Source organism: Schistocerca serialis, chromosome 9 (genome assembly GCF_023864345.2).
Source record: "Schistocerca serialis cubense isolate TAMUIC-IGC-003099 chromosome 9, iqSchSeri2.2, whole genome shotgun sequence".
NCBI classification, from domain to species: Eukaryota; Metazoa; Arthropoda; class Insecta; order Orthoptera; family Acrididae; genus Schistocerca; species Schistocerca serialis.
In genome coordinates, this window is record NC_064646.1 from 457,990,826 (window position 1) to 458,018,429 (window position 27,604).

Consider the following 27,604-nt stretch of genomic DNA (forward strand, 5'->3'; position numbering starts at 1 on the left):
CGCAGACACCCCCTCCGTCATGTGCGACATCTCAGTCGACACTGGCCACGCCAGTGGCCGCCAAACAGCAGCCGCTCCCTGCGCTGCCCGCGCCGGGAGAAGTACTGTCGGCCCGCCCTGGGCCAGCACAGTCGTCCGCACACGCGGGCAACAGAGAAGCCATCAAATGCCTGAGAAGGCCATCATGCTGACACGAGTGAAAAGAGAAGACTCAACCAACACAACAAAAACGAGGACTCGGAGGCGATGCAGGTTGATCCTGCAAGAACTCCGCCCATCCAGGGGAAGAGGGGTCCCCTGAAGATGATCGAGAGCGCGCTGAGTGCTTGGAAGCTGTTGCCAGTGCCTACTGGTGCTGCTGTCGGCTGACGTGTGGCTTTCGCGGGCTTCGTAGCAGTTTCGAAGCCGTCGTTGTCCACTTTAGAAGCCCGCGCGCGGAGGCGAGTTTTTGTCCCGGTTTTCGTGTTGTTTTGCGCGTTTTCCTTGCGGAATTTGCGCACGTCCGGGCTGAGGCGTCGTCGTCAGATTTGTGCCTCTTCCTCGAGGCACGTGACGTTGTCGTTTGGGAGCCCGCCTGTGTCTGCTCCGTCTGCATCTCCTCTTCCTCGTTTTCGGTGTCGTCTCCGAGGGGTGCAGCGGCTGCGTGCGGCACGAGTCTCACAAGGAGCTGGAGTGCTTCGTCACTGTCGTCTCCAGCGGCTGCTGCAACGACGCACAACACTCGCGAGAGATCGTAAGCGCGGTTTCACTTTCGCGGGTGACGCGATAAGCGTGAGCACGGTTCGTACTACTACCGTCGACGCCCGTTGGGGGAGGAGTACTATCAGAGACGCTCGGTAGCGCCTCTGACGTACTCGGCTCGACTCGACCCCGTTAGCGTGCAGGGACGCGGCCCTGTCCGCTGGAGCAGTCGGAAGCGCATTAGCGGCCTCTGGAGCGGAGCGCTCGGCGCGTGCGTCCGTCTCGCTCGGCATCGCTAACTCGAGTGATCAGCGTCTCCTTGTGCTTCAGTTTGGAGTTGCAGCGGACTTCCTACTGCGCAACACCTGGGTTTGTAGAAGTCTATAATAGCTTTTTGGTATTGTTCCTTCTAATTTGTGGTTTCCTTGGCTATGTAGCTCAGCACTGGAACTTTGAGATGATTCGTGGGTTGGCTTGATTACTCAAGCCGTAACAATTCTGGCCACCTGGTAGTGTTTGACCAGTGTGGCCTTTGTCCGAGCTCGCGAATCAGAGGATAGCTTACTTACTCGGTGTTGCCGTAGAACATCGTGGCGGTTTCCTTGAACCGCCTTCGAAGTGGCAGAATATCGGCGACGACGTGTAAATCCTCCGAGGGAAAATCTCGTGGGAGGTGGAGTGCCAGCTTCAGAGACCTATTTTGGATCGTCTGAAGACGGCGTAGGTTGTTCTCCGCTGTGTTACCTCATACAACCGCTGCATATTCCAGCAGGGGCCGAATTATAGCCGTGTACAGCGTGAGACCTAAGTGGGCAGGAAGTGTTGATGTCGGGCTTAGCCCAGAGTATAGCAGACGTAGCCTACCCAATGCTTTCGCCCTCACCTCTTCCGTATTTTGGTGCCACGTTAGACGCTTGTCTATCATGACGCCAAGACACTGGCACTCCACTCTACAGTGGTTCCTTCGAAAGGGCACGACCGATTTCCGTCCCCATTCTTCCCTAATCCGAGCTTGTGCTCCGTCTCTAATGACCTCGACGTCGACGGGACGTTAAACACTAATCTCCTCCTCCTCCTCCTCCTCCTCCACTCTACTGGGCGTCCTCGGACTGATAAGCGCGACAGTCCCGGTGGAATGTGTCGTCTTGAGATAAGGATGGCCTGCGACTTTTCAGCGTTTTAGGAAAGTCGCCATTTGACTGCCCACTGCGTCAGGTCTTCAGTGGCCGTTTGTATTCGCCTTTGGAGGATGGCTGCGCTTCTGCTGCGACCGTAGACTGCGGTGTCGTCTGCGTACAGAGCGAGTTTGATTGGCTCTGTACGCGGCATGTCCGCTGTGTATAACGAATAGTGTCAGGCCAGTGACCGAGCCTTGTGGTACACCCGCGAGTATTCGACGCTCCGTGGAAATTCCACTGGCAGCCCGTACGCGAAACGTCCTATCCTGCAGATAAACTCTGTAGGTGACTCACATGCGGCGTCGGAACCCCCAGCACAAAAAGTTTGTACAGGTGGCCTTCGTGCCACACGGAGTCAGAGGCGCGAGACACGTCGAGCAGAAGAGCGCCGAAGTACTCACGTCGGTCAGTGGCTCCGAACGCCTCTTCCGTCAAACGCAACAGTTGGTGAACCGTCGAGTGACCCTGCCGGAACCCGAATTGCTCATTGGGCAAGCCCTCGTCTTCAATGAGTTAGTGAAGGCTCTGGATGTACAACCCCTCGAACACTATCGACAGAGCTGGCAGTAAGTTGGTGGGGCGGTAGTTCCTCGCCAAGCGGGTGTCTTTCCCTGGCTTGGGAAGCGCTACCACCTCAGCGTGTTTCCAGCAGCCTGGGTAGGTGCCGGTCTGTAGTATGAGGTTGAAGATGTTTGCCAGAACATCCGCTGCTGTTTCTGGCAGTTGCATCAGCAGAATGTTGTTTACCAGATCAGGGCCTCCAGCCTTCCTGCTGTTGAGTGCGCGGAGTTGCGCGGTGTCGTCGTCCGCGCTGATTGGTGTGATGACCTGGTCCTCATCCCTCTCTGCCAGGAAGGCGCTCGCGTGACAAGCTGAATGTGGTCGGCGTCCACTGGATCTTCGATCGACATGAAGTTACGCATTCGGCTCGCTAACGTAATCTGCGCCGACCTGCAAGGGTGGTATCTTCATTGAGCGGCGCAGGAAATCTTTCACTACCTTCCAGGCGCTGCCATCTTCAATATTTAATTCTGCAATTTTGTCTGCCCACTGCTGTTGCCTGTATGCATCAACAGCCGCTTTGATATGACGCCGCATCCTATTTAGCGTCCTTTTAATCGCCGGATTTCGCGTCCGTGTCCACTCCTGTTGCAGGCGGTTTTTGGACGCAATTTTGTCCAGAAGATGTTGTGGAAGTTGCGATGGTTGCCTAAAGTTGCCGTCGCCCTCTCTCCTCGCCGTTACGGCAGCTGTACCGGCTTGGACGATGCCTCTGGTGAGATGATGTACGGCAACTTCGGCACCCGCTAGCGTACGTCGGGCTCGCCTCACGATGGATATATCGTAGGATCGTGCGGTCCTATTACCACCGCCTCGTGGCGTTCAGCGAGACCCTGTAGCCGGCGGCCACTTATATTTGTCCGCCTCGAATTCCAAATTCCATTCTTAGCGTTGAAATCACCTCCTAGCAGCATTTGTCCTGGGAGTGCTAATAGTTTTTCGATGTCGTCGCGATCCAGATGCCCCCTTGGGGGCCTGTAGACGGCAACGAAGGTTATCCTGCCTTAAGGTTTCCACGGCTACTGCTGTTGCCTCTGTTGGTGTCAGTGCCGGTATTTGTATTTGGTGGTGTTTCAGGCTTCGTCTGATGTATACTGCCGTTCCTTCTCCAGCTGTCGGTCGGTCGTATCTGTAGCATACATACTTTGCTACGCCGACTCTGACCCCATGTTTCAAATGCGTCTCTGACACCAAGCAAATGTCTATAAATTCGTCTCTGAGTGTATAGACAGTTTCTTCAGTGTTTCAGGACTGAGAAGGCCCTCGGCGAATTCTATATGTTTGATGCACCCGCGGAACGTTGCGACGTGCTCGCCACCACACAGTTTGCACTTAAGAGTGAAATCCTTATGCGGCACTCCTTTTTTATCACACGTTCTGGCTGGGTGCGGTTCGGCGCACCGTACACAATACTCTCTCATTGAACAGTACCGTTGCACGTGGCCTAGAGTAAGGCAGCGGAAGCACTGTGCGTGTCCACTTCCTTGACGTAAGTTCTCAGGTGTGACTTCACATGGCCCTATCATCTTCACTTTAAAAAGTTCCCGGTTTTGGACCGTGTTTGCGGCTGTAACGAGTCCTAGAGGGCCGCGAGTGTTAGTTTTGGGGTCCTTCATTTTCACTACGGAGTATACAACAAAGCCTTGTTGTTCCAAGTCCTCTTTTACATGTTCGTTGCTGTGTTTCATCGGTATACCTTTGAACACAACTTTAACTAATAAAGCGCCTCAGTTAGGACTTCCGTATTACACGTACTCTGCCAGCCGAAAGAAGCCTATTAGTTTAATGTACTCCTCAGTAGTCTTCACACGACTTTTATATAGTTCGTTGCCGCACACGATAATTGTTTTTCCCTAGCACTTTGTTTAACACTAGTTCTAGGCTGCGAAACTCGTTCTTGTACTCCAGCACGACAGGTGGCGGAGCACGTTGTGAGGTGGTGTTTGTCGGCATTTCTTCATCCCCTTCGTCCTCCGATAGGGCGTTGAATTGATTTGCCGTCGCCACCGGCCATTTGCGTCGACCGTTTTTGCGCGAGCTGCACGTAGCCGACCCTTCGACTTGGCGGTCTGTTCTATAGCGCTGCTCTTCAGTTTTCACTCATACCTTCATTTGATGGAGCACGTTTGCGGAAGGTAGCCGCTGCTGCTGCTGGAGCGGTTGTTTCTTCCTCCATTGGTTCCACAGCTGCCAGTGCTGCATCTGATGAGGTGGCGGATTGCGGCATCAAGGCCACAAGAAATTGTAGCGCATCCTTGCTGCACTGTTGATTGGAGTCGCCTGGCGGCTACTCCTGTTGTGTGTGGGTCGTAGCACATGAATGTGACACGAATTCCGTATCTCGCGCGAGAGTATCGAGCGGTACACTATTACGTTGGTCACTACCGACTGCGTCACCACTGTGGGGAGGAGTACTACCAGAGGGGCACAGTTGCACCTCTGGCGTACTCGTCTCCGTTTGCGTGCAGGGACGCGGCCCTGTCCGCAGAAGCGACGCGAGTTGTCTCAGCTTGCGGCGCTGCGGAGCGTCCGAGCCGCGCGGCATCGCTGACTCGAGTGATGAGCGTCTGCGTTTAATAGAGGTCGGGCCCCTCCACGCCCGCACCAACGTGGTGACCAGACCAAAAGTTCTACTGTCACCTCCGTCAACATTTTAGTTATCTAGTAAGTGGGTCACAGGATGCTGGGCTGTGATGTTATCCGTGCGTCTGGGTAAGACTACACATTAACACGGTCCATCAGGTGATAGTGGACGAAACGCGAGTGAGAGCAGCAATTTGGAGACCAGAGGGGAAAAAATTGCCAAGGCTCGTGCCGTGGGAAAAAAACCTCTGTGACAGTGGGATGGGTAGTAACAGCAGTAGTGGCTTACTAGCTGCGATAGTTCATGCGAGGTTGAATTTGTTAGTATGGGTATCATGCACCATTACCGTGGCAAGCGATGCCGATGTATCCCAGTTGCTGCAGCCGCTACATTCTAACAATCAAGATCGTTATATAGTGGTGGGAGATCGGCCATAGATCATCTCATTGTGTGGGAGGTGGGGTGTGTGGAGCTTGTCTGCATGCAGTGTACGGTGCGCCTTCCCTGCGTGGTGCCAGTTATTCGGCAGTGTGTTCCAGCTGGATATCCAGTAATGACGTCTGATTAACAGGGGCTCACCTGTACCGTTGTGTTGTCGTGTGCTTGGTCATAGATGCTAGGTCCTTACAAGTATGCATTTTAGTCTTTTATGTTTCTATCTATGGTTGTGGTCGTAGTTCCCCAGATTCAGAATAAACGGGTTCTGCGAATGTGTGGAGTTTCTGTATAGTCTTGTGGTGAGTTTGTGGATTACCTCCGTGAGAGTCTCAAGTCGGTATTGCTGGTGAAGATCCGCGATGTGTGTGTATCGTGGAGCATTGCTTACGATTTTGAGTACTATTTTTGTATGAACTGTAGACGGCGCAGGCGTGTAGGCGCAGCGTATCGGCAGACAGGAGCTCCGTACGTCATCAGGGGTCGAATAAGTGTCATGTACATGGATCTAGACAGCCTTCTGTTCAGTGTGCTATGCCTGTTGAGCATTGGGGGGACCACATACAACACATGACCAACCGAGCTAGCGCGAGGCTCAAACAGCTCTACCCTGAGTAATTTCCGGTCCAGCCAGACACCGAGGTATTTGACTTTCTCGCGGAAACGTATTGGGCGTGCATGTAGAGTTATCGGTCTGCAGTATCGGTGTTTGTGCAGTTGCTTCGGTCTTCTAGTGAACAGAACGGCTTCGCACTTGTCGACGTTTACTCTAACCCGCCATTTCTCCAACCAAGGCTCAGCCACTCTGAGTGCAGTCTGTAGGCGTGACGTAATGTTTGATGGTTTCCAATCTTGCGCGAGGATGGCAGTGTCATCTGCGTACATTGCCATCGTTGTGTTGTGTGTGGTTGGGAGATGGTTTATGTAGAGGTTAAACAGTAGGGGCCCTAGGATGCTTCCTGGTATACCGTGCCGTGTTGATTGTTTACCCTGCACGTCAGTGTTGAAACTCCTGTCTGTGAGGTGTGAGTGTATTAGACGCACCAGTCCGTCGGGGAATCCCGCGTCGCTGAGTTTGCGAATGAGGCCGTCGTGCCATAGACGCTCGAAAGCCTTTTCGATGTCCAGGAACACCGCCCCTGTAGCTTTGTTTATGTTGGAGCCATGTGTAATATGTTCAACGACCCGTAAGAGTTGCTGTGTTGTGGAGTGGTGATTCCTGGAGCCGAATTGCTCTGGTCTCAGGATGTCATTTGTTATGCAGTGCCTAGTGATGCATTTGAGAATCACCTTCTCAACAGTCTTACTGAGCGAGCTCAGAAGGCTGATGGGTCGGTAATTTTGTGGGAGGCTGTGGTCTTTCCCCAGCTTCCTGAACATCAGGACCTTGGCCGTCTTCCAAAAGGCGGGGAAGTGTTGGTGTTTTAGTATGGCATTCGTTATGTGTGTTAGGTACTCAGTTGCTTTATCCGTGAACTCCTGGAGGACACGGTTTTGAATGCCATCATGACCAGGGGCTTTCCTAGCAGCGGAATGAATTATAGCCCAGGAGACTTCGGCTTTGCTGCCATGTCGAATGTCGTCGCGCGATGGTTGGGCTAGAATGCGTGTAACCTCTTGGTCAGTACCAAGTCTGAACACCGTATTTTATCGTGTATGATGCCCTGTACCCTGTTAATGTGCCGTTTGAAGGTCTGACGCCTGGTGCGCTGCCATTGTCTCCTGAGGCGATTCCTCATTGAGATTAGGCCCAGGTTTTCCTGGGGCAGGGCCGCACTGTGTTGTTGTGAGGTGCGATCAGGTATGGTGCCTGCCATTGCGTCATGGACAGCGTTAATGAGGGTTTCTACTGCCTCGTCAATTTGTACTGTTTCATTAATTTCGTGTATGGGTGGGATGTGGCTATCGAGCGTTGCCTTGAACAATGTCCAATTCGCACGCCTGTAGTGCAACATCCTGGTTGTTCGTTGTGCTGCAATGTTTCCTCAATTTATAGTATTACAGGTTGGTGGTTTGAGGGCAGATCGTTTTCAACGGCAACGTTGAGTGTCGATGTAATGCCCTTGATGAGGGCCATGTCTATCTCGTCTGGCCTGTGACCCCTCTGATAGGGAATGTGCGTCCGTTCAGTCGGCGCTAGTATAATGTAGTTTCTGCGTAGTGAATGTTCATACAGTTTTTTGCCGTTGAGATTTCGTATGCGTGAATTCCATTCTGGGTGCCTTGCGTTCAGATCTACTCAACATCTCACCGCGAGTAATAGTCGCTGGAGTGTGCTGATATCGCGTGTTGAAATGCCTACAGGGCTGTTGTATACCGATATCAGTGTGGTGTCAAGGTTGAGCAGGAACTGTCTGAACTAGTCCTACCTACTACCGATCGTTGGCAGCACTTCCTTGACACGAAAATACGTACGTCTTTATTCTGCCCCGGTACCCTGTTCTACCCCAGGTTCCCCTAAATCTATACTTTTATTTAAATGCCGCTGACAAATATCTGGCCTTAAATTTATTGTAAACTTCCTCTATGTAATTGATGTGCTTAATACTTTGTAGAAAATGTTTCGACGTCATTGACAAAAGACCATCAAACGTAGAGGATATGGTATACTTTGAGAAGATAGTCAAGTATTTTCCATTTCAGATCACCTACAATACCTAATATTTTTGTGGGATTTTACACGTACTGAAGTATTTAACATTTTTGAGAAGGTTGGAGATGTGCTGCATCTTGCGGTACTGCAGACGTGAGTTTCCAATAGTGCCAAAAATTAACACGATGTATCCTTACAAAATACTACACAGCTGTGTGATTTCTGGCCAGCGGTTATTTCCGTAGCATTACGAAAATACTTGTTCTCTGGGAGTTAACGGGCTGCCACTACAGGTAACCTACGAGTTGGTAACAGCATTCCGGACTCCAGTTAAAGGTCGTAGAAGCCGATGATGCTTCCGGAGAGGGTAGCCACTGAAGTGAACAAGAACTGCAAACGAATACGATAACTGCCACAGAAAAATACCGACATTTGACAGGTAGTTTGGTCGGATAATACCAATAGTGACATTAAGGAATTCGAGCGATTATGGACTAAGTTGGCGAAGAGCACGGCGGCTCAACGACCGTACACGTGAAACGTCTTTCCGGTCGCTCCCATCAGCCACCGCTCTGACACGTGAGCAGATGGCGTTCAGTCTCAGTATTTCCACGATCTGTACGCTCTCTTTCGTGGCCAGATCTCAGATGACGCGAAAGCGTAGTACGGGCTTCGGTAAACAGGTGGCGCGAGACACTGTTACGGAAATAACTGCTAGTATCAGATGAGCTGTCATTACAGTAACAGCTGCTTCTCGGTAACCGGTCATTTCTATCAATTAAGTAATTTTTTTTTTTTTTTGCACCTCCAGTACGCCGGCTCTGGCCCGTCAAAATTAACACTATAGCTTGCTGCCTGATCCTCCGCGGCTGCTGAACCACTCTCTTGTTTTTCGGGCAGCTTCCACACATATGATTGGTCGAGCTGCAGATAGCGCATGTTGATGGTGCCCGCTATACTGCACTACTCCTCTGTGTCCCTGTATAATCGTGAAGGACTGTACGTATTTCTTAAATACTATCGGGACGGACCTGACTCAAGAGTCCATTTTATACTTGTGGCCTGCACCCCAGAAATCTCTAGTTACCGAGAGAAGTACCCCATACAGTCTGAGGTCCCGTGACAGTTCCTCATCTGGCATTTCAAATGCGAGCTTATATCCTCTAATAGATATAATTCCGTATCCAATGTACGTACTTATCACGTCACTAACTCGACCGTCCCTCCCTTTTACACTGACAAGGGTCTCGCATCTGGCTTCCGTTTTAAGTTTCAGGAAGAGGCTGAGCACCGCGAAGCCTAGCTGCAGGCCTTCTGTTTCGTCCTCCTCTATTCGCAGCTCTTCATGCACCTACTCTTCAATTTCGAAGGCGGATGGTCTCTGGTATTCCCGGTCAGAAGTGCATTGCACAGTTGTTTTGGACGGGTTAAGTGTGATCATGTTGCTCGTTGATAGCTCGCCAAATCCTTTCAAACAATAAGATGAACGCCGCAGCAGACAGCTACGGCTGTTGCTGTTGCTTTCTAATTTCTTCCTCTTATCTGAAGTAGTTTTGGTTAAGGTTATTGTCCCGTTGGCACATTTGCTTCGCTGTGTCTGTGTGTGATAGGATGCGGTGTTCTGTTGTTCTGATGCGTTGAGAGATGTTGTGATACTCAGAAGAGTAGTGATTTAGGGCGCTTGTATTGGTCGTACTTACCTAGTGTGTTTATGAGCTCATTTTGAGATGTTCCGACTTTGGCGTAAAACTGCTCTGCCAGTTTCCGGAACCGTGTTTGGATGGTTTCTATATCCGCAGCAGCATGGAGGTCTGCTGTGGGAAAGCGTGGGGGTACGTGTAAGGCCCGACAGAGGGCTCTGTTTTGGATTTTTTGGAAGCGATCTGTCGTCGATTTGGCTGCGTAGCCCCATACGGGGCACGCATATTCCAGTATCGGCCTAATAAGGCTTCTGTAGACCGCTACTCCGGTGCTGGGTTCGAGTGAACTGTGTTCTTTCAGTATGGGGTAGAGGACCTGCATCCTGCCAAGGGCTTTTCTGCGGAGTTCCTCGATGTGGGATTTCCATGTTTGTCGCTTGTCCGGTGTCACACCGAGTTACCTCGCAGTGTTTCTCCAGGGGAGCTTTTGCCCTTGCATTTGCAGCAGCTGAATGGGTCGTCTAGGGGGGGTCGGCGTTTTCCAAGACGTCTTCTAATCATTAAGGCCTGTGTCTCTTCGATGTTTAGCAAAATACGCCATTTCTTGGCCCATGTGTCTGTGCTATTTAACGCTGTTTGTAGACGTCTCGTGACCAGGTTCCTGTTTGTGGAACAGGAGAAGAATGCGGTGTCATCTGCGTATTGCGCTGTTTGGACGTGCTGCCTGACAGGGATATCGGCAGTATATAGGTTGTATAAGGGGGGGGGGGGGGGGGACCAGTATGGACCCTTGCGGCACTCCGGCGCGTATTCTTCTCCTGTTCGTCTGTGATTTATCGATCTTGACGGAGAATATCCTGTTGGTTAGATAGCTCTGAATTGGCTTTACTACCTTCCCTGGGAAGCCTTGGGTGTACATTTTGTGCAAGATTCCGGTGTGCCAGACTGAGTCGAAAGCCTTGGCAACGTCTAATAAGACAATCCCACAGTAGCCCTTGCGGTTGAGGCGTACTATAGCTGCTTCAACTACCCTCATTATTTGTTGGGGGCTGGAGTGTTGTTGCTGGAAACCGAATTGGAATTTTTGCATTATCTGCTCTCTTCTGATGTGATCTTGAATCGGAGTCAAGAGTAGGCGCTTATATAGTTTACTGAGGGTGGGCAGTAGACTAATTGGTCTGTAGTGCTGCGGGAACACCGTGTCCTTTCCTGGTTCTGCGATCGCGACTACTTCTGCGTGTTTGCACTGGGTCGGGAGTTTTTGTGATCGCGTAATTTCGTTGAAGATGTCAGCTAGGTGGGTTATTGCCAGTGGCGGGGTGTGTTTTAGTAGTTCGTTGGTGAGCTGGTCGTGGCCTGGTGCCTTTTTTGTTGGCAGCGACTTGATGGCACTCGCCACGCCTTCAGGGCTGAAGAGTGGCGTGTATTTATCTTCGGCCTCTGCCTCTAAAAAGGTGGCCAGTTGTCTGCGGACTGTTTCTACGTGTTCCCTGTCATGTGCCTCTGCTGGCGTGAATTGTTTCTCGAACACGTCGGCTAGCGCGTTTGCTTTGTGTACGGCGCTGAACTGCAGTCCACGTTCGCCATGCAGAGGCGGCATTTTTGCGCGTCTTTTCGTGAACTGTTTTGTGGCTTGCCATAGACTGTGGTCTTCTAAGTTGAGAGTTGATAGTCTTTCGGACCATTGCTGGTTGCGGTGCTCAGTGAACGCAACTTTCAACTCTTTTTGCAGTCTGTTGAGCAGCCTTCTTGTGTTTCTGTTGCCTGTGAGTTTCCACTCTTTGGCGATCCTGTTTTTGTTTCTTATTTATGCAAGCAGGTGCTGAGGAAGTTGCTTGGGGCGGGGGAGACCCGCTGGCGCAGGCGTGGCTTCCTCAGCTGCTTGCAGGATCACTTGCGTGAGGTCTTCCGGCGTTTGCTCGACAGTCTCTGCTGTTGGAGGCGGGGCGTCGGTCAGTTCTGTAGCTATGTTGGTGCGCAACTGTTCCCAATTTGCGTGTTTGTGTGAGGTTGTGCGATGTGGGATAGAGAGACATTCTCCCATGTCGACCTCCTGTATGACAGGGTTGTCGTCCGACAACATTCTGTTCACTGAACTTGCAGACACGAAACGCATGAGGTATTTTGTGAGGGCAATATCGAGGACATCTGCCCTGTTCCCGTTTCTTGGGAAGTGGGTGGGTTCCTCTGGGCCCCACACTTGGAACTGGTGGGTGCGCGCGAGTCGTTGCAGTTGTCGACCAGCTCTGTTGCTTACTCTTGAGTGCCAGTCTGCGTGTTTGGCATTGAGGTCTCCTCCTATTAGGAGCTTGCCTCTTATTTGGCTTAATGCAGCTATATCGTCCTCTTCAAGCGTTGGGGAAGGGGGGCGGTAGGCTGCAACGACTGTGAGGGGTCCTGTTACGGTGGCTATTTGTAATGCGACCGTTTCTATCTGTTGGGTTGCTGGTGGTGTTCCATGCCTCGTTTGACGTATACTGCGACCCTGCCTCCTGGGGTGGGTCGATCGCGTCTGTAACAATTGTAGTTTGGTACAGATGCCCTTACCCCTGGTATAACGTGTGTTTTGGCTACTAGGCATACGTCAGTGTCTTCCTCTTCTACGAATTCTTTGAATTCGAGAGTTTGATTGAATAAACCGTCTGCGTTGAAGACGCAAATTTTAAGGCCTTGTGTATTAGGTCGTCTATCCATGGCGGGGAGTGGGGTTTCCTGCGGTAGTCGCTGTGTGCTGCGACTGGTTGGCTGCCGAAGCAAGTTCGGCTGGAAGGTGCGTGATGCTGGCAAGAACGTTGACCAAGTGGGTCATCTGTTCTTGCAGCACCTTGATTGACGTCGCGAGTCCCTCAATAGTGGCGTCCTTAGCTGCTTTACGCAGACTGGGCGTGGGGTGGGGTGGGGGGGGGGGGGGGGCGGGCATGAGTGGGCTTCCCTAGGTAATTCTCCGTTTTCAGGAACCTGGCTTGGGTCGGATGGTTGGGGTGCTTTGCTGGTATCGCCTACAGTTGCGGAGTATGTACCGGATGTGTATACTTAAGTGGCTGTTTGCTTAAATTGTCGGTAGGGGGGCGGTTTTTGAGGTGCGGTTGAATTTTCCGCTCTTTTGAATCGGTCGCTGTGAGCCTGTTTCCCCCTGAGGCGATCCCTAGCTTGTCAGTATGAGGACACCCTAGGTAGCTGGCAGTATGTGCGCCTTTGCAGTTGCAGCACGTTTCCTTGCCTTCTCCGCTTGGTACCCTGCATTCGTCATATGTATGGTGCTCTCCACATCTGACACATCTCATGGGCATACCGCAGTCCATTGCTAGGTGCCGTATGTCCTGGCAGTTGTAGCATCTACCTGGGCCTGACTTCTTTTTCAGTTTTTCAGGAGTTACTGTAACTGCCAGGATTCTGGTCACCTCCTATATCCTCCTGTTTTGTGCGGAGTCGGGGAGGGTGACCGTGTGGAGGGGCCATGGCCTTTTAGGGTGGGTTTTTACTACCGAGCTTACCTCGAAGCCTCATTCTTCCTGAGGAATGCTTAGACATCCGACGTATTGGTTTTGTGCGGCATGCCGCTGAACACAATCGTAATGGGCTTTCTGGCCGCTATCGGGAATGCGTAGTAGTGGATTTTGTTCTTTTTTAGCACCTCTTGGACTTCCTTGTATTCGTCATCTGTTTTTAGGGTGACTTTTATTTGTTCCTCCCCTGTGGTTTTGACTGTGAAATTGCCGTCTCCTACGGCCGGTTTGATTAAATCATAGATGGTTTTGTAGGTTTGCTCGTAATGGATTACGAGTGGGGGGGATTCTTTATTTCTTTTCCTCTTCCCTTGTTGTTGTTGTTGTTGTTTTTGCCGTGTTTGTTGCTGTTTCGTCAGGTGCCGCTGTGTCTGTGTTGTGTTCACCATTTGCGTCGAACCTGTTGTGTGTGTGACGGGCATGGGGGGTCGACAGTCTGTTTTCCTAGAGAGTCCAAACCCGTCCTCGTCTGCGTCTGCTGTGGTATTCCTGTCTACGTGGACGTGTTCTCCGACGTTCGCCGTGACGGTTCGCTGCTGCCCGCCAGCCGCACCTCCTCGTGCCTCTGTGTGTGTGTGTGTGTGTGTGTGTGTGTGTCAGCCTTTTTTGACGTCGAGTTGCGTCTTGGTATTTTGTTTTGTACGGTGTGCGACTCGCTGTCATCATCGCCATCTTCGTTTGTGTTGGTGATGTTGTGAATTTCCTTTGTGGGGGCTTGTGTGTGTTCATTGCCTGTGTGGTCCTGAAGTGTGTCCCCTCCGCGCTTGGTTTGGTTTATGCATTCATCAGTTGATTCTTTTCGTGTTGCGGTTTTCTACGTGGTTGGGCTGATCTTGCCCATTTAGATTTTGTTTCGCTTTTGTTGGTGCTGGTTTGCATCGTCCTGCGTTTTGAGCTATTTCTTGTTTTCCTTTGCCGCTTCCGGTCTCCGGATTGGGAGCTTTCGTCGTCGGTGGCGTCAGTGAGCTGGTTATCTGCGGGGTTGAGGTCCAGTGTTTTGGTGTGCGGTGGGGGCGTGGCCTGCTGGTCTTGTGCCGCTATCTGTGCCTGTGTTGTCGCCATTCCGGTCGGTGGGGTGATGGTCACTATTCCCGCTGTGTTTTGGAGCGTTTCGATTCGTGAGCCTTGTGTGGTGCTTATTTGAGCGTGCGTTGACGTGTCGGTTTCCGTGTAGTGCGCTAGGTCGTCTTGATTAATGTGAGTGTCCCTGTTGTGTTTGTTTGCGTGAGTTCTCAGCCCTACTTTTTAGGCCTTTGCGCTGCAAACGCGGGCTGGCCTGTCCGCAGACAGGGCCCTGGCTTGCGACAATCCATAACTACAATGTTCCCTACGTTCTGGCTTTCCAGAACACCTCGCCTATCATACTGTGTAGAACACGACAATTTGTTTTGCTTTTTAGATTTCGGTAGGCGTGAGTGCGCTTACACATGTGTGAAAGGCATTCCCGCTTTCCTTTGTCTGAAGATCTCGAAGTAGCGTAGCGTAGCAGCAGTCCGCTCTCAGCAACGACTCGTGCGTGCGTGCCGGCGCCGCCGACTACTGCATCTACGCTTTCCTCACTGTCGAGGAGAGCATATGTGGGGGAGGGTGTTGTCCTTCAGGACATTTCTTCCTCAATGCTGTTTGTGTATTTAGTCATGGTTTTGTCGTATGTCGGTTTGTTGTGGTGCAGTGTGTTTGTATTTTCTGTGCGGCCATATAAGCTGTCTTAATTTGTAAGGATGCTTTTCGGTCGTTTGTGTCTGACAAATGTGGTGTCATATTGCCCTAGGTTTTTTATGAGTTGGTTGTCTGATCTGGCCACGTTTGCATAAAAACTTTCGCCCAGTTGTTTGAAACGCTCGCAGAGCGTCCGTATACCAGCTGCTTTGTGTAAGTCAGCAGTGGGGAAGCGGAAGGGAAGGTGTAATGGCCTTCTTAGCGCTCGATTTTGAACTGACTGGAGTTTGCGGATGTGCCCGTGTGCTGCATATCCCCAGACAGGGCAAGCGTACTCCATTAGGGGTCGTATTAATGAGCAGTAAGTTCTGACTCCTATTTCAGCTGATAGGGTGCTTTTGGTATTAAGGATAGGATACAGCATTTCAATCCTACCACTAGCTTTACGGCGCAAGTCCTAGATGTGAGCCCTCCAGGTGAGCCTGGTGTCGATAGTGACTTCAAGATATTTGACGGTTCATGGTCGTTCAGCTTGAGTAGGAGCGGCTGTCGGGCACGAGCCCCTTTACCTAGTCTACAGGTGATCGTAGTTGTTTGTGTTTTCCCTTCGTTGAGTGTGATGCGCCATTTTTTAGCCCAGCGGCCGGTCTCATCCAGCGCCAATTGCAATCTTCGCGCAACCCTGTCCCTGTTCGGGTTTAGTCCCTGCCAGAGGCTATTTTTTTTTTTATAAAAAAATTCTTTATTGACACAACAATACTAATCATACATATTTAGCCCATCTCCTAACATGATTAGTGAGCCATTAATTGTTACATAAAACTAAGTTATTGCAGCTTAATATTACAATTATGTTAGTGAACTACAGTTTAAGTTACTAAAGTATGGTTAGATTCCTACAACAACAATGGGCAGTTTAGTTTTATGTACTTCTGACCTAGAAATGACTACTAACTGCAGCGTCACAGGTGTGCCAGTAAAATACAAACCTACTTAGGGTGGCCAGGCTCCTCGAGCTAACCCCGGGGAGCATGCCCCTGGCACTGGGCCGGCCATGGTTAGTATTCGCTGCAGTTTCCTATGTTAGTGTTCTAAACTAAGTCCTACTACTACTAACTTAACCTACGTCATCATTGGTGCTTTAGTCGCAATCAGTGTGATTGACCCCACCCCCCCTCATCCCGTACGTGGCAGTTTCCAACTGATGGAAGTCGGCCATTACACGCACAGGTGGTATGGGAATGGGATCAGGTCTTAATCGGTTGGTTTATTAATATGGTGTCTATTCTTGGTCCCTCAAGTATTCTATTAACACTTTTCGCGATACCTCATGTGCCAGAGCATTCAAAGTATGGAAAGTGTCTTCTTGTCTTAGGAGGTCGTATGTCTCGTTGTTTGGAAGTCTGTCTCGGAGTGTTGTCACAACGTCGTTGAAGAGAGGGCACTCGAAAACCACATGATCAGGAGTTCCTTCCGCCGCGCCATAGTCACACTCGGGGACATAAGTATGTCGGATAGGGTCCATGACCAGTGAGAAAGTGGATGAGTCCTCGTGTAGGTTCAAAATATTTCATGGCCCCGCGTTCTTTAACGTCAGGTAAGAACTGGAATGTTCTTCTCCCCGTTTCATCTTCCTCCCAATCCCTCTGCCACAGTTCTTCCCCTCTGTTTCTTATTTCCCTCTTATCCCCTACTCTCACACCCATAATGTCTATTACTTTCTCCCCGTTCCCTTTTTTAGCCCAGTACCAAGCTGCTTGCTCACGTATCTTGATATCTAACGGGCAGAGCCCCATTATGATTAACAGAGCTCCCCCTGGTGATGTCCTGTAGGCACCTACTGATCTTAGAATCATATTTCTTTGGACTCCTCTCACTATCATGGCGGGCACAACCCGCGTGAGCCTGTGTGCCCAGACTCCCGAGCCGTAACCCACTACTGAGGTCATAATACTATTGTGATAGAGTTTGATGAGATGAGGGGGGAGATGAAATCGTTTATGTCCAATAGAAATGAGGTTATTTAATAATTGGAGGGCCCTCTGGGTTACGGTTTCTATGTGTTTTCCAAAGTTCCATCTCTCGTCAATTATGACTGCCAGATATCGCGCCTCCCGTCGCCGAAGAACTGGGAGCCATCGATTCTGACAGTGGGATTCCTGATAAGCTGACCTTTTAGCAGTAAGTATTTGGATTTACTAGGAGATATTTTCATCTTCGTGTTAAGGCACCATTGGTGCAGTTTTTCAATGGCCCTTTCGATTTTTGGCTCGATGTCCTCTCGGCTACGACCGCCGACCAACAGGAGGTGGTCATCTGCGTAGGCTATCACCTCTAGCACTTCTTCACTTTGTTGTAGTCCGTCTAGTAATGGTTCCATATGAATATCCCAGAAAAGGGGCCCCAGAACAGAGCCTTGGGGACACCCCTTAGTAATTACTTTTCCAATTCTCCCGCTAGGAGATGGTAGCCAAACCTCCCTGTCCTTACAATAGCTCCTCAGACACCCATAAAGCGGCCCTGGACACTCCTCCCGTAAACAGGAGAAGAGCGAAGGCCACCACAGGTTGTCAAAGGCGCCACTGATATCCACCATGATGCCGACGACGTACTTATGCGGGGTTGAGCCGCAGACCTCAGCCGCCAGAGCGATAGCATCAGATGCCGACCGCCCCGCCCTGAAGCCGAACTGCCTGCTGCTCATCCCACACAGCACCCGGTGAGCCGTCAATCTGTCAGCCAGCAGTTTCTCCAGAAGCTTCCCGAACAGGTCCAATAGGCAGATTGGCCTGTAAGATTTAACTTCAGCCGGATCTTTTTCTGGTCCTTTTTTAATTATTACCACATTCGCGGTTTTCCACCTCTTGGGAAACCTCCTTTGTCTAAGACACTCATTGAATAGGTGGGGTGCCAGAAATTGCACCACCTCAGCCACATTGCCGTCTGGTCCTGGAGCTTTCCCTCTTTTTAGGGATCTTATATGTGCAGCCACCTCCTCTTCCGAGAATGAGTAGACTGCCGTGTTGTTATTGTAATCTACTAGATATGCGTCTCGCAGTTGCTTCTGGCTTTCGGTTTCTCCATCCGCATTGTCGTCAGGCAGCAGGGACTGGAGAAGGACCTCAGCAGTTTCCTGCCAAGATTCTGTCATCCCATCCCCCCGCCTGACTGTTGATAGCTCCAGGGGAGAGCGGATTTTTTTCCCTTACTAATTTATAAGGGAGACCCCACGGATCTAAGGCCAACTGGTTCAGCACGTAGCTTTCCCAGCTACGCATTCTCACTTCGCGTAACTCCTGGAATCTCTGCTTGGCCTCCCTGTATCGCAACTGCCATCTTTGCCTCTCCAGCCAGACGACACTGCGCTGGTAGTTCCTTCTTAGCCTTCTGACAGACTGACATAATTCTTCTAATTCGGCCGACCATGGTGACGGCGAGGCCGCCACGGCCTTCCTCCTGGTTGGTACAGCGGCCCTCACCGCTCTATGTACTGCACCCACCAGTTCCTCAGCTCTTTCATCTATGTCTAGGTCTTGATGTACGTCACCTTCCGGTAAGGCAGAAATGTCGCACTCCCTTGCTAGTAGTTCCCAATTCGCTTTGTTGTAGTTGAATTGTACTTCCCACCCCATGGTCCAGCGGCACACTCTGTCACCTAGAGTGAAGGTTATTAAGTTGTGGTCACTCGTGGTGGCATTGCTTACGACTTTCCAACTCTTTATAAGGTTTGCTGCATTATGTGATGTTAGGGTTACATCTATATTCGTGCCTTGTCCTCCTCCTGCTGTGTAGGTAGGAGGATTGCCCGGCCTGTTGGCCACCACGAGCTGCGAAGCCATAAGAAAATCTTCCACTTTATCACCGTTTGTGTGTCTGGTGCCGCTGTACCACAGGGGGGATTTTGCATTGATGTCAGCTGTTACGATTATCTTCCGTCCCCGCAACGCCGTGGTAACTCTTGCCAGGTGTTCCAGGTGTTGTTCAATCTCGTCTCCGTATTGAAAATACATATTTATGAGAATAATTACTCCCATCGGGGACTGAAGATCCACGACGTTGCAGTGACGAGTTGTAAATTGTGAAAGCGTGGTTACCCTCAAAAGTTTGTTTGTAACTACTATTGCCGCTCTAGGGTCCTCACCTCTGCTGACAATCTGCCAAGTTGTGGCAGCAAAAGCTATTTTCCCAGCTTGGGAGTACGGCTCCTGTAGGCAGAGCACGTCCAGTCTCCTCTCCTCCACCTCTTTGCGGAGCTCCTGCATAACAAGTCGGCTGTTGTGCGTATTTAACTGTCCAATTGTTATCTCAGTCGTCATGGGAAGTATGTGTGTAAGCGGTCCTCCGGCCAGGTCTTACTCCAGTCAAAAGCAATTCGTCCGTTTGCCAGTACGGCCTGTTCATAAATGTCTTTAAGGTCAAACTTCTCACCACGTCTCTCTAAAACTTTTCTCAGTAGGTCTCGCAGGGTTCCGAAATCAGTGGGGAGATTCACTGACTTGAGCTGAATTCTGTCCACAGCCTCCATTACCGAGAAGGTTACCTTTCTACCCTCTTCGTGTCCTACACGGACCACATGTCGTAAGGCAGTGGCCAGGGTAATTGGCTCTTCCAGCCTGGCCAGTTGCATCCTGTACTCGATGTTGGGGTACACCCTTACCGGGTCCACAGGTGGCAATCTGACCACTGGAGTATTCTGCGTTGTGGACTTCAGACTTGTGCTTGTGATAGCATTGTCTTGGATGGGTTGGTTTTCTTTGAATTTTGTCGGGGTTTTTGCAATCATAGGATGCTCATGCCGCTTCAGATGGACTGTCGGCTTCGTTTCCCGACGTTGAGGGGCGGGATCTGTGCTCAGTACGGGGAAATCTGTTTGTATACTTATATCAATCATATAAGGCTCTGTTTGGATGGCCTTGTCTATTGTTACTGTCTTAGTGGCACCTGAAAGCGCCATCAAGAAGTTCTTAAACCTGGTTGCTCTCATAGCGTCCCGCCTCCTCTTGCTCGGGGATTTACGCTTTGCAATCCTGTTTGGTGGGCTGTGATCAGCCATAATCGATTTTGGAGATCAATCGTTGTTCTAACATTCTATATGTTGGGCAATTACGTCCCGTGGTTCCGCATGACTTTTTCCCGCGGCTTTTGCAGGGAATACAGACCGCTGCTGCTTTGCGGTCTTTGCGGTTGTGTCCATTTGTGCCACACTTCGTACAAGCCGACTCCCTGGTACAAAGCCTTAAGATGTGGTCCAAGTCACCACAATTGTGGCAGCGAGGTGCCACGATGTAGTCTCTAACATTGACTGACTGGAATCCTACATCTAGTCTGCCCATTGCTGTGATCTTCCTCCACATTGGTGCCGTGACCTCAGCGACGTGATGAACCACATCACGCCCCCGAGGCCCCGTCTTGAATCTCAATTTGAAACCATTTCGAAATTCCTCCTCATTTAGATCATCAAAATTTTGTTCTTTTATTGTGTTCGTCATCAGTCATTATAGTAGGCACGTCATAAAGGATTATTAAAGGATTTCGTTTCTTCGGAGGTTCACACTTAACAAGCGAGTTTAGTTTTTGGTTGTTTAATAATTTGTCCGAAGCTACTTCCACAATCACCGAGTTTCTGCTAGGTTTAATTCTTTTTATCTTAATTTTATCTTTGGCTGGGTTTATTGTTTTTGTGAACAATTCTTGAATTTTCTTTACACTGGTATCTTGCCCAGGCAGTGTCCTGAGAAAGACTGCAGTGTCTGTTCTTTTGGCAACTTTATCTATGGTTTCTTTGGTTGTGTGCGGCTTAGTTGGCGCTTGCACAGCCACCGCCGCCCAGGTCTTGACCGGTTGGTTCCTCAGTCCACTGTTTTCTTTTTCTAATTCTTCCACCCGTCCTTCAAGTTTCGCATGGGCGATAGCCCATGCTGTGAGTTCTTTTTTTATTATTGATAAAGCCGCTTGGCTTATTTTTCCATTTTTGACATTCTGCTCTAGGAGCAGTGAAATTCTAGCGTGTCTCTGTGTTACAGATTCGCCTTCTTCCTGTCCCAGCTCGTCCTGGAGAGAGGGATCAGGCGCAATAGAAGCGCGTTTGGACTCACAAGAATCACTCGTTTCAGTTGCCGCCATGATGAGTAAACGAGTGATAAAAGATTGGAGCCCGTCTCTTGCCCCGGACCGGCTCCTCTGTCATGGGGGGGGGGGGGGGCGGCATGAGGCAGCTCGCCCACCGGTCTTGCCCCAAGGCCAAGGGCACTCTTCGAACTGCAGGGTTCAGCGCGCCGTTGCCAGCGCACTGGTCCCCATCGGTGGCTCGATTTCACCCGACGCTCCTCGGCAAGTGCACCCCGCACTCCGGAGAGGCGGATGCACCTCCCGCCCTTCGCTGCTTACTAGCCCGAGCTTCCACCTCTCGGCCAAGGACCCACTCCTACTCAGGTGGTGGGTCGGTCAGCCAGTCGTTCAGCGGTCTGGACCCATCTAACCTAGCCCAGGTGATGTCACCACCTCCTGCGTTTGGCAGAACACGCCCCGGTTACCCAGAGGCGTGGCGAAGCACCCTTGCCGAATCGCGCCGCGATCCCACGCCGACGAACGAGGTCTCCGGCATGCAGAACACCTGATGGTCTGTGCCCTGCGAACAGAAAGGGACTGATGTTCGGTCCCTTGACGCAGCCAGAGGCTATTGTCGTCCACGCGGAGGGCCCAAAGCCGCGACGACCATTGCTGGTTGCGATGCTCAGTGAGTGCAGCTTTAAGCTCACGTTGTAGGCGGTTCAATAGCCTCCTAGTTCCGGGGTTTCTAGTGAGTTTCCACTCTTTGGCGATCCTGTTTTTGTTTCTAATTTGGGCAACCAGGTACGGCGGGAGGTCTTTTACGTCGACCTGAAGAATCACAGGGTTGTGATCGGAAGACATTCGGTTAACCGACTGCGCGGTCACAAGCCCTGTTATTCTTTTTCGTGAGAGCTATGTCGAGGACGTCCGCCCTCCCCCCGTTTCTGGGGAAGTGGGTGGGCTCCTCTGAATCCCAGATGTGAAAGTGGTGGGTGCGCGCGAGTCGTTGCAGTTGACGACCAGCTCTGTTTGAGTTTCGCGAGTGCCAGTCTACATGTTTGGCGTTCAGGTCAGCACCAATGATGAGTTTTCCTCTAATTTGACCTAGGGCTGCTATGTCGTTCTCTTCCAGAGTGTAGGAGGGAGGGCGATATGCTGCAACGACAGTGAGGGGCCCTGTGACAGTGGCAATCTCTATTGCCACTGTTTCTATTTTCCTAGTTGCTGGTGGGTGGACCTGATGATGGGGATTCCGTGTTTGACGTATGTTGCTACCCCGCCTCCAGCGGTGGGCCGATCGGTCCTGTAACAGTTATAATTGGGTACCGATGCCCTTACACCCGGTTTTAGCGTCTTTCGGCCACCATACACACTGAGAGGCACCCACTTGCCTTTCTCATACTGTGGCATCAAGCAATCAGGCCTGCAAGATGAGTGGTTTGCCAAGCGAGTGGAATCTTCCTTAATTTATCGAGCAACATGAATTCTCGTATCTTACTATTTAGTTACAAATTATCCTCCTGTATGAATAATACGCAACGGAAACACGCATCTGACTATCAGTGATTTATAGAACTCTGACTGTACACTACGCACTGGCAATACCACATTTACCTTTTGTCTTTGATTTAACGGCTTTTATATAAATTCGGGACATTACGATAACATACAATTTAATGAAAAAGGCCACCAATCTCTTTCTTTTCACTATTTGATTTATTCCTAAACACACAAATTCTACAACCTACAACAAAATCACATGAGAAATTCCGCCCAGTGGGCATGGCTTTACGTTAGTGAATCTCTATACTATGGTCTCGTAATCTATTTACCGCAACAGTGCACTCCCTGGATCGGATGGTGGATCTTTTATTATACCTCACACTTCGCCTCTCACAATAATCCTCACGAAACTTTCCTCCAGATCGAGCGATACAGAAGGAACAGGCATACCCACAAATCTTTCGAAACTACCTTGCTACTCCCATGCAAAACACACATACCCAAATTACAAGACATACACAACACAACAATATGAAATATTACACAAAGAACGGTTACAACTTCATCACTTTCCGCTTTCCCACTTCAATCAATATTTATCCCAGTTTCACACGACACTGCCCCACTTTGTAATTTCTACTTTCCTACTGTGAACTCTGGAGATAAACGCACGTCTTCCTGTGCAATGCAAGCCAAGTGGCGTTGCTGGAAAAACGGCCGACTCACCTTGATTCTCTCTCAGAGTTTAAATTTAGCGTCACACGGAATGATATTTCTTAAATACTTCAACTTATGATACACACGCTATTTCTTAAATATTTCAGCTTATTGTACACACGCTATTAATTCTTAAATATTTCAGCTTAAGCTCACGGAAGTATCTCAACTTATAACTACACGTGGGCTCATTGTGACCGTTAGTTTACTACAATCCCCTTAAAATTACCTGCCTCACTTTGTAATTTTCCCCACAAAAGGTCCTGTGAAAGAGAAATTATTAATTCTAACTACTCTTAAATATTCCACATCCATACCATGCCTCCACTCTTTCATTACGGAGCACAACAAAAAAACAGGTCTTTACAGCAGAAGGTTCAGCGGCAGAGTACCTGAAACATGGCCGTATTCCGATTCTCTCGCACCTCTCTCGAAGTGGGAGAAGCACCCTGTTACCTTATTGGTCAGCCACATTTCAGACGCTCAAAGCTCTGGTAACTTCCATCTCTTTGGTCTCACCAAAGGTAGCCAAAGGATCGACTCAAAGATGATCATATATTCCGATTCACTATCTGTGGTTAGCAGACGACCATACATTCATTCCTTTCACAGATCTCACCAAACTGGATGTAGGGATTTATTTTGAGGGAGTGCACATGTGATCAATTAAATAAATAAATTGTCATTCTTTCCCACACTGGTATCCGGTTTCGCTGTATTAATTGAAATTGAGTTACTTTTACACAAAAAATGTGTTGTTCTGACAAGAATTTCGTACCTATTTTCAATGTTGGGCGGTACTGTACCCTTTCAATACGTCTATGTTTTCATCGTGTAGGAATTCTCGAAACTCGTTGTTTTGTCCGACGATACCGTTTGCGTTGAAGACGCACATTCTTAGTCCTCGGATGTGTGGTCGTCTATCCATCACTGGGAGGAGGATTTCTCTGCTGTAGTCGCATTGTTATGCGACCCTTGGAGTACCAAGTTAATGGCGGTTAGTACTTGGGCGTTCTGTTGCCTGATTTCGTGGAGCAGTTGCGTTAGGAGGCCTAACGTTTGCTCCACGAATCCTGTGGGCCGTACGGCATTTGCACTCTCTTCAGAAGTGCTGGGCTGAGGGCCTTGTGACGGGCACTCAGCTGCCGCTACTGGCTGCAGACTGGTCTTGGGAGTTGGAGGGGAGGAGGCTTCCCTGGGCGTTTCTCCGCTGGGCTAGGTGTAGTGTGGGGGTTGTTTGTTGACTCCTGTCAGTGCCTACGACACTCGGGTAGCTTGCGCCACTTCGCGGTCTCGATCGAGTTGTCGGTCGTGTTTGTCGCGGTTGTGGGTTGGTCGGCGCTCCCGTGGTGGTAGGACCGGCGTCGCGTTTGGTGTTTTGTGTGGCGGAGGTCTTGGTGCCTTGCGCGCGTAGCCTGTATTCTTCTTGCACTCGGCAACCGTGGCAGAAGGCGCCGTGGCCTATTTCTCCGCATAGCGCGCATTTGCTCTTCGGGTCACCGCTCGGTAGAGAGCACTCGGAGGTGGGGTGCCTTCTGCGCATTTCATGCACCGAGTTGGCATGTCGCAGTGCTTGGCAACGTGCCCTAGTCCTTGGCAGTTGTAGCACTGCACGTTGCCACTTTTCCTGCGTAATGGTTCTATGGTGACTGGTACTGACAGGACGTGAGTGATTTGTTTTTGCCTGTTCTGGGGTGTGTCGGCCAAGTAGGCTTGATACAGTGGCCACTTGTGATGGGGGACGTTGTGTTCAGTGAGCAGGGCCTTCACAGCGGTGTAGTCGTCCAGCTCCCTGAACATTAGCTTGATTTTGTCCCCTCCAGCGGACTTTGCAGTAAACTGCTTCTCGCCGAGGCAGTTGCTATTGAGGGATTGTAGCTCCTCGTAATTTTTGTTAAATTCTGTGACAATGAGAGGGAGTCTGTGTCTGGGTGCGGGAGTGTGTTGTGGCGCATCACTGCTGGCGGGTTCCGCTTCGTCCTTGTCGAACAGCGGTAGGAATTTGTTGCTTGTGGAGGCAATACCTCTCGCTTGCTGGGGCGCGGATAGGCGGGCGGTTTTCCGTGCCTTTTGGAAGCCTTCCCCGTCGGTGCCAGGTATTTGCAGCTCGGTCGTGTCTGCGGAGGTGGTGTCACGGAATTCGTCGATGACGAGGGGGCAGTCTGACTCGTCTCCGCTCCCTGAGGGGGAGGGAGTACGTGCCTTGGTGATGGGCGGTTGGTTGGATGCAGTTTTCTTTGGCTGTTTGTGGTTGACGGTTGCTCTTTTGTGCTTTTTGGCACTTTTCACTACGTCTTTTATGCGCTTAGCTGGAGCTGAGGGTTCTTTAGTGTGTTGCGTCTTGGTTTGTGCGGGAGGAGGGGGTTTAGGAACTCTCTTTTTGGGTTGGGCTATGGCGTTGGGCTTGGGGAGTATGCTGACAGGTAGATGCTTCCTCTGTGCTGGGGTAAGGTGCTGCACCAGCACTTCTGCCTGCCCTGTGCTGATCATCAGGTTGGCCATTGTTATCCTTCCGCTGGTAGGCGGGAGAGATGTGCTCCTTTTTGTTGTATACTCTCCGTTAGCGTTCTGACGCAAGTAAAGGAGGCAAAGTCAAGGGCTGCCGTGGGACTACCAATCGCCGCCTTAGTTGCCGTCACCGTTAGGTTTCCGGCGGCAGAACTTGGTCCCATCTGACTACCAGGCGCGGGACACTGGCCAGAGACCAGGCCCTGACCTGTAAATGCCCTAACGCTCGGGGGAGCAGAGCTGTTCTCTGCGGCAGCTGAGGCGCTCGAGCCAACCGGAAAAGCGGCCGGCGGTAACGGAGAGACTGCACCGTTGTCGCCAGTAGCGGGCTACTAGGGCCCCAAAGTGTCGCTGCAACTTGACATGGTAGCCGAAGATTCGCTCGACAGTGGCAATTTGCCGCGAGTGCTCGTCTACGCCTTAATAAAGGCGCATCCGAAAAACGCCTCTTGTTTGTCACCCGTACAAGCGGGGGCCGATGGCTTCGCGTCGCAGACTGACGGAGACTTGCTCAACGCCCGACTGCCGCTCAGCGAGTGGCTCCGGCTGCTGCTGCCCTCACCTTTTACTTTCCCCTCTTTGGGGAAGTGTGAGTGGGAGTTCCTAGCCTTTCGGCTTTTACTCTCCTGTGTGCATGTGTGTGTGATTATTTCTGTAGTTTTTTAGTGTCTGTGAAATGTGATGACTGTTTTGTGTGTGTCTGATATTTGCCTGAGGTTGGCGAGATGTTTGGTGTTATCTACATCTACATCCATACTCCGCAAGCCACCTGACGGTGTGTGGCGGAGGGTACCTTGAGTACCTCTATCGGTTCTCCCTTCTATTCCAGTCTCGTATTGTTCGTGGAAAGAAGGATTGTCGGTATGCCTCTGTGTGGGCTCTAATCTCTCTGATTTTATCCTCATGGTCTCTTCGCGAGATATACGTAGGAGGGAGCAATATACTGCTTGACTCTTCGGTGTAGGTATGTTCTCGAAACTTTGACAAAAGCCCGTACCGAGCTACTAAGCGCCTCTCTCGCAAAGTCTTCCACTGGAGTTTATCTATCATCTGCGTAACGCTTTCGCGATTACTAAATGATCCTGTAACGAAGCGCGCTGCTCTCCGTTGGATCTTCTCTATATCTTCTATCAACCCTATCTGGTACGGATCCCACACTGCTGAGCAGTATTCAAGCAGTGGGCGAACAAGCGTACTGTAACCTACTTCCTTTGTTTTCAGATTGCATTTCCTTAGGATTCTTCCAACGAATCTCAGTCTGGCATCTGCTTTACCAACGATCAACTTTATGTGATCATTCCATTTTAAATCACTCCTAATGCGTACTCCCAGATAATTTATGGTATTAACTGCTTCCAGTTGCTGACCTGCTATTTTGTAGCTAAATGATAAGGGATCTATCTTTCTGTGTATTCGCAGCACATTACACTTGTCTACATTGAGATTCAATTGCCATTCCCTGCACCATGGGAAGGAGCAGGATTTGGGATTGGATATTGGGATTTTCTCTTCGACTTATTCGTCGAAGATCGTCATGGGACGCTTGTGCTTGTCACGGCACATGTCATACCGACCTAGGGAGTGGATGAGGGCGTTTCCTGATCTGGCAAGGGCCTTCTATGAGGGTTTTTCCACATCTTGGAAACGCTCTCTCAGGAGTGGGATTTCGGCTGCGGCGTGCAGATCATCAGTGTGGAATCCGAGAGATAAATGCAATGCCCTCTTGAGGGCGCTGTTCTGCAGCCTCTGGAGTTTGTCAAGGTGCTGCTTTGCCGCGTATCCCCAGACAGGGCACGCATATTCCATTACTCGCCGGATCAGGGCCTGGTACACATCAACTGCTACTGGGCAGGGAAGGGAGCTGGTTGTGTACAGGATTGGGTATAGGGTGGACATTCTGGCGCAGATCTTCCTGTGTCTATATGGGGTTTCCACGTCTCAATGCCATCCGTGAGAATAAAATTAAAGGCAGTGGAATTAGGTTCCTG

At 50.4% G+C, this 27,604-nt stretch overlaps 1 protein-coding gene across 1 annotated transcript; it reads right to left on the minus strand.

Moving 5' to 3' along the window:
- Nucleotides 1-346: 346 nt before the first annotated feature.
- On the minus strand, nucleotides 347-25,610 carry LOC126419708 (nucleolar protein dao-5-like). Its single transcript, XM_050086890.1, has 2 exons — nucleotides 25,133-25,610; nucleotides 347-702 (listed from the first exon to the last, which is right to left on the minus strand). The coding sequence occupies exons 1-2, from the start codon at nucleotides 25,608-25,610 to the stop codon at nucleotides 347-349; spliced, it is 834 nt and encodes a 277-aa protein (XP_049942847.1).
- Nucleotides 25,611-27,604: the final 1,994 nt, after the last annotated feature.

Excerpts from the sequence above, each read along its gene's own strand:
- LOC126419708 (XM_050086890.1), bottom strand. The coding sequence starts at position 25,610 with ATGGCCAACCTGATGATCAGCACAGGGCAGGCAGAAGTGCTGGTGCAG. Across the intron at positions 703-25,132 it reads CGCGCCCCAGCAAGCGAGAG|CAGCCGCTGGAGACGACAGT; the intron begins GTATTGCCTCCA and ends GCGTCGTTGCAG.